At 38.7% G+C, this 6,995-nt stretch overlaps 1 protein-coding gene across 3 annotated transcripts; it reads right to left on the reverse strand.

Annotated features, from left to right (window-relative positions):
* Nucleotides 1–1,878: 1,878 nt before the first annotated feature.
* otpa (orthopedia homeobox a) lies at nt 1,879–6,771 on the reverse strand. Of its 3 annotated transcripts, none has more exons than XM_084138229.1 (3): nt 6,605–6,771; nt 5,744–6,150; nt 1,879–3,161 (listed from the first exon to the last, which is right to left on the reverse strand). In XM_084138229.1, the coding sequence occupies exons 1-3, from the start codon at nt 6,639–6,641 to the stop codon at nt 2,637–2,639; spliced, it is 969 nt and encodes a 322-aa protein (XP_083994355.1). In that variant the 5' UTR covers nt 6,642–6,771; the 3' UTR covers nt 1,879–2,636. The 3 variants fall into 3 exon arrangements, with proteins under 3 accessions (XP_083994355.1, XP_083994354.1, XP_083994356.1); XM_084138228.1 differs by having other exon boundaries at nt 6,566–6,771; XM_084138230.1 differs by lacking the exon at nt 6,605–6,771 and adding an exon at nt 6,307–6,320.
* Between the last annotated feature and the right edge of the window lie 224 nt (nt 6,772–6,995).

The raw sequence follows: 6,995 nt of genomic DNA on the forward strand, positions 1-6,995 counted from the left end.
GATTACTAAATAATAGCCTACCTACTCAAGTTAGTATGCAATTTTAGATGCAGCCTAATTCAAGTTGACTGCATTGCATCAAAAAAATGATATGATCAATAAGTAATGACAACATATGTTTTTACATTGCTTTAACTTTATCATAATTAAAAAATCCAAGTTGACTGTACTTAATAATTTAAGGCAGCAACTGTTTAGTGTATTTCATATAGCTTACTGTATGCAAGTATATGTAGGCCTAATCCTGTTTCACCGAATGTTTGCTGACTTATAGGTCTATGTGTATACTTACATTCCCCAAGTTATGTAAAATTGTGCTGAAAAAACTGTATGTTTTTTTAATTATGCCTTAAAGTAATTTTACAGCATGTAACCTTGTAACCTCAGGCAGCTTTATGTTCTCTCTCTCTCTCTCGCTCTCTCTCTCTCTCTCTCTCTCTTTATTGCATGCCTGTAGTCTCTCACATACGTCCACATGCGCGCGCGCAGACACTGACACACACACTCTTTAGGCCTGGAAAATTAATGAGTTCTCATTCATAACCCAGACAGAGAAAGCTATATTCACCCTCCGATGCTTTATTGACTGATTTCATTTATTTACCAGAGATGGATTGGAGGTAAGCAGGCCACATTCTCCGCTCGGCTCTCTCGCGCAGTGCATTGTGGCGGGTCAGTGTTCGCCTCTCTCGTCAGCGTGTGACAAATTAGCTAACGAGGAACGGCCTTCGCATTTCCACAAACTAATTAACCCGGCGGGTACTGAAACAAATTATAATATTTATGTAATATCATCTCGCATCTGTTTGCAAGGAGCACATCCGTATCACCTGATCTCTCTTTTAGACGCATGCACGCTGTCACAAATACAACCTGCCTCCTCACACGCGTTCAAACATGCAGGAGAACCTCTTATATTTTATCAACATGATTCCTGATTTCCAAACACTAACATGACCAGTTCCACTGCAGGTTGGTTGAAAGCTATTGATAACAATCTATAATTTGCAATGCCTCATCACAAAGGCTATAATTGCTTTTAACCTCACATGACCACAAACCACAATGTATCTATAACTGAAGATTTGACAATTTTGTCATAGCTATAAATGTATGCAACAACGTTCTAACATTTTGATTTAATTAGCAAATTCAATTCATTTCATGCTGATAATTTCAACATCAGCCTAAATATGCGTCTTTAGGAATTGGATTAATTATTTCTATAAATAAATAAAAGTTAATCTTACCGGTCCATTTTTGTAGGCAATATGAGCTCAATATATATTCACGTGAGAATATAGGCCTATACGTAACATTTCTTATTGTCTGGATGTATGAATTATTTCAGGAGCTCTCGTAGGCTACAGCAGTCATTTTGCGCCATATACATGATTGTAGCTATTATTATCATCGCATTGCTCTGTTAGACAGACAGTGATGGCGCGCTCTTGATATTGTATTTGGCTGAGTCCTGATTTCTCATCTATGAGGTCATAAAGCCAAGAGCTCAACAGCCAATCAGAGGACGAGTTAATGTCAACCCCTACAACGTCGCCAAATAGAGGAAAATGTAGTGTTGGGATAGATAATGACTCGATTTGAAACACTTAATAACTTTCAATAATAAGCCGTTAGCTGACATTATATAATGCAGATCAATAGTTCATCTACATTCAAATATTAGTGTAAATATTAAAATTAAGGTTTGCGACATTTCTAACTAATTTGAAAGTGCATTAGGTCGGGTAAGCAGCTAATACAGTATTAATGTGTATTAAGTTTTACCCAATCCTAAACAAACAAACGCTTCACAAACAAGATCTGTTTTCCCCCACAGTGTCCCCAAGAACAACAGAAGATGCGAGCTGTCAATAATGACATATTGAAAATGATTTTATTCGTTAATTTACATTCAATCGTTATAAACATGTTCAGGAAACAAAACAGCCGTTAAGAAGAAGATCAAACATTTAAGAAATTTATATTGGTATAAGCACATACATTAACTTAGAACATATCACAAACTGACCGAATGGGAACAGGTTAAGAATGCTTTATCTACACAAAACATCCTATATAACAGCATATAACAAAGTCATACTTTTCTTTTAAATGACATTTCCCCGTTGTTGTTGTTGTTGTTGTTGTTGTTGTTGATGATGATGTTGTTTACCTTGGTCGACACATGCAGTCAAGTTTCTTAATTCTTTTGGAGATATTTTCCTTTCTTTCCTCCACCGTCTTAAAATTTAAACGAGTTTCTCCCATAATAACAATAATAAGGATGATAATAAGAATAATACTAAAAACGAGTGCACCGTCGCTCGGCTTGTTTCTCTGAGATCAAATGCAAATAAATACATTGCAAAAGTGCAGATTGTTTTCTGTCCAGGGAGAAGACATTTGCGCACAGTTACATTTGCAAAAAGAAAGTGCTAATAAAAATAAATAAAATAAATAAATATGCTTTTTTTTCAGCCTATGACGCTTTAGGTTTTATTTCCATCAGGAGCGCACAGTTCATGTGTGGTGTGTTTACTAGAGGACAGTCGTATCCGTACACTTCCTTGTGCGTCACTTAGCCAGAAATGAAGGGTGGACGAGAAACAGGGGGTGAACAGCACGTCAAAATATTAGGTGAAACTCATGGACACTGTGTGCTCGAGCGCTTTGCGGCGCAGGGACGCGATGCTCGTTCCTCTCCAGACGTCAGAGTCCGGGGAGCTACACAGCTGAGGCGAGCCGGTCACATTGTTGGGGCTAGAGAGCGACGCGGGCACCATACCGGGGAAGGTGGGTTGGTAGAGGTGGGACTGGAGACCGGAACCATTGGAGGACATGTTGGACAAGCTCATGGAGTTGTGCGGCGGTCCCGCGCCAAGGCTGCACTGGGATAGAGACTGTGCCATGGCTTGTTGTCGGCCTAGGGAAGTTGGTAACTGCAGCTGTGAGACTCCCGGCATCCCAGCCGCCGCCCAGCGGGTGTCATTAGCGTGAAAAGAGCACAGGCTGTCGCCCATGGCTGCCGCGGCCGCCGCGGCGGAGGGGAACTGCGGTAGGCCGTGGTGGTGATTGGGCAGCAAAGTGCCCGGAGCGCGGAACACGTTCGTGGTCTTCTTGCGCTTCTTCCATTTGGCGCGTCGGTTCTGAAACCAAACCTGCAGGAAGAGAGAGAGAGAAAAAAAGCTCTCAAAACGCTGCTTACATTCCATTAGAAATGCATTTAATAAGCAAGTTTAACAATACATCCATTTAACATGGCCTCCAAGATCTCCCAATGAGAAATTGTGTGACTGTGATAAGAATATACAGTAACAAAAAGACAAATTCATCCTTATGTTCACTATAAAATCAGACAATACATCTTAAAACACAAGATGTGTGTGTGTGTGTGTGTGTGTTTAAAACAAGAACCAAAAGTCATTATAATGTCGCATTGTAGATTACTTAATAGCAATGTTTTGGCTTTTGAGTTCTTAAAAATATAGAGAATAAAACGCATAAAATAAAACGAATTGTTTTAAAGAATTCTAAAAAAACACACTAAAAAAAATATGATTATTTTGCATTCTTATGGCACGTATGCAATAGTTTATTTGTTTGTATGTTATTAGTAATATCAAAATGAAGAAAAAAATATAGCGAAAAATGACTTATTTTTATTAACATTTTTGTTTGTTTGTTTGTCTTTTGCTTCTCTGCTTGATAAACGTCTCGACATTACAAAATTGCGCTATAAATGCTGACCGAAACGATAAGGAATCATAATATTTAGACTCTCCATTATTATGTGCTCGATTTTAAAATACCGGTGCGTAAAAAGGCCCACGGCAAATGGCTCACACGGTGTTTATTTCCCGAGGTCCTTCGGGTTTATAGAGATCTCATGCGCGCTCACAATGATTAACGAGCAGATTCTGACCCAACGAAAGGGGAAGAAAAAAATGTGAAGGGGTTCATATTAGATCCCCCGAATCCCACTCCACGCAGCCAGCCGTGAAATCCGGACTCAAATGCATTACACTTCAGAGGATAAAAGAAAATGCAATTTCTCATACCATTAAAAAAAGACAGAGCAGCATCCGCGCGCAGGCCATTAAGACGTGCACGCTGACAGACCTATTTCACGAGACCGCAAAACAAACCTAGTGTGCTGTTTCAGATGTGCTTACGGAAGATCACCGCGCGGTCATAGTGGCACTCATTTATTTTTTATGCAAGTAAAATAGTTGCATCCGAGCTCAGGCCTGCTAATTATGATGATTATTATTTTACGCAGAACAGTCTTACGCATTGAGCTTAATAAGCCTGTTAAGTTATAAATAATTCTGAAATTGGTTGATAATAATGGTCTTGATTTTATTGCACTATCAACTTGAAAAGCTATACATATATAATGAGCCTCTGTACATCAGAGAGAGAGAGAGAGAAAGAGAGAGCGCAGGAATGCCGCGCGCGCTCGTTGATTCTTACATTTATCTCGCGGGTTCATTTACCGCTGCATTTGCGACTGACCACCAATCACAGGAGCAGCACGAGTCATAATCTTATCAAAGTGATTAAGATATCGGTCTGCTCCGATGGCTGCGATAACAATAATGGTATTGTAAAAGGAAAACGACCCGAACGACAAAATAATGAGAATCGCCGCATGTTTTAAATGGGTTCACATTCAAAAGCCAAGGAAATGTTGATATAGAAACGTAATCTGAATCAAATACAAATAGGCCTCGTAATATGTAACAGCAATATTAATTTTTATAATACAAAAACAACAATAATTTAAACCTTTATGATTGTGGTATTTTGGGCTGTGGATGTGATAAACACGATTCATAATCATAAGTGGATACTCGTGTGATTGGGATTAAAATAATGTTTGTGTTTTTATTTTGTTTAAAATAATGTTTATTTTAAAATATAAAATAAAAAGAGAAAATATGCTACTATTGATAAGACAAAAAAAGAAATAAAGAGGACATACTACTGTCGCATTTAAAACATATATATTTACGCTTAATATCAATACGACAGTTCCTTTTTAATTTTTTTAATGCATTCATCTTGATGATAAAGCTCATTCGGAGATTTGAAGGGTGTTTTATAACAATTTTACACGGTTATTTTCATGTAAGCTAATTGTTTTTTGCAAGTTCTGTCGACAAACTTTAAATCTCGGCTCATCGTGTAGACAAACAGAAATGCAAATTCTCATTACTCTATATTTAAAATTTAATATAGAGAAATTATATAAAATACATATAAAAATATCAAAAAAAAAATTTCAAAGGCTGCATTTTTGGAAATAAGTTACAACGCGTTATCATTTCCTGCTGTTTGTAGGACTCTAGCCTTTATTTTTAAGAATATAATATTAGTATTTGAATAACATATATGATAAATATTTAGCATGCATTATGATGTCCACGATAGACGATACTTGGTATATGCCATTTATAATAAATATAATCAGACTAAAATGGTTTAAAAAAATAAAAACTCGACCAAAATCACTATTTTTTTTCTCTCGAATATATCTTGCTTTAGATTTGTCTTTTTTTCCCTTTTTTTTCCATTTCAAACATAATAATTGCAGGTAGCTTACAATAACACCTTCTCTGTTGTATTGAAATATCTGATAAATATATTTTACAGAGTTAATACAATGTTACTGTCGATTCAACAACGATAATCATATGAATACAACAATCCGAAACCTGTGATGATCTTCTCCACTCACCTGCACGCGTGATTCCGTCAAGCCGATCCGGAGCGCGAGCTCCTCCCGCATGAAGATGTCCGGATAGTGGGTTTTGGCGAAGCTGCGTTCCAGCTCGTTAAGCTGAGCCGGAGTAAAGCGAGTCCGGTGCCGTTTCTGTTTCTGACTCTGACTCTGCTGCCCGCCGGACTGGCTGGGGTTCTGTTGCTGCTGCTGTTGCTTCTCCTGTTCCTTACTGTTCACCGCTACACCCGACGGATTGGATCCAGCACTGTTGATATCGTCTCCGGGAAGAAGGGTGGCCCCTTCCACTGCATCGGAGACCGGGGCAAGTTCTCCGGGGTGTCCCGAGTCAGTCCCGCCGCCGCCCAGCCTGCATTTCAATGCCTCCCTGTGACCCAGAAGCTCGGCCGCGGCATCCTTCATCCCTGAAACAGAGAATTGGACAACACCGAGTGAGCTCAAAACTAACACCAAACATTGCTGAAAAAGAAAGAAGTGTTAGTGCAGAATATCATTTTTCTTGACAGTCACAAGCAAGCATTATTCTTATGCATCTACCAATTGAAACTAGCATTACATACATAACGTGCAAATAATGGTAAAAATATGTTAAGACTAGCTCAGAACAACAACACAGCAGAATGACATCTTTTAAAATAACTAATTCCATTTAAATCTCCTCAATATCTTGGAAAACGACTAAATCAAATTACTGCGTAATATAATAATAATGATTACTTCTCCAATGAATTAGCTCGCTTAAATCGAATTAAGATAAAATAAGAGACAAATTGTCAATTTTCACTGCTTGATTTAGATGAAAAGAGTCCTCCAGCTTACAGTAGAGTTGCAGACCGGAGTTTGGCGTTGATAACTCACCGAGGCGAGCATCCAGCAGGTCGGCGTGCGAAAGCATCGCGCACCGCTCCAGGGCGAAATGCTTTCCCAAAAAAATCTCTATGACTTTAAACTATTTAAAAAATATATATGGCCTAAATGAAAGCAAATTCGGTTTGTGGTTAAAAAGGAGGTTCCTTGCATTATAATGTCCTTTAGAGGAACTGGGAGGCGCTTAATAGTTGAATGAACCCATGAGCTCCTTCAAATAAGAGCCAATCAGCGTTGAAGCCTGCAGTGTCAGATGCGCGAAGCCTCTCTCGCTGCCCTCCCAAGTTCATCTCTCCTCGTTTTTGATCCCGACTCCCAAATTATAACCTTTAAAATGACCTCTTTCAGAAAGCTCTTGGAGAAACTCCCTCATTCCCTCAGA

The sequence above is a fragment of the Abramis brama genome, assembly GCF_963993115.1.
Source record: "Abramis brama genome assembly, chromosome: 15".
In the NCBI taxonomy this organism is placed as follows: Eukaryota; Metazoa; Chordata; class Actinopteri; order Cypriniformes; family Leuciscidae; genus Abramis; species Abramis brama.

Coding starts and splice junctions, on each gene's coding strand:
- otpa (XM_084138228.1), bottom strand. CDS start 6,641: ATGCTTTCGCACGCCGACCTGCTGGATGCTCGCCTCGGTGAGTTATCA. Junction 6,151..6,565: donor CTCCGGTCTGCAACTCTACT/GTAAGCTGGAGG, acceptor TCTCTGTTTCAG/GGATGAAGGATGCCGCGGCC. Junction 3,162..5,743: donor TGACGGAATCACGCGTGCAG/GTGAGTGGAGAA, acceptor CTCTTCCTGCAG/GTTTGGTTTCAGAACCGACG.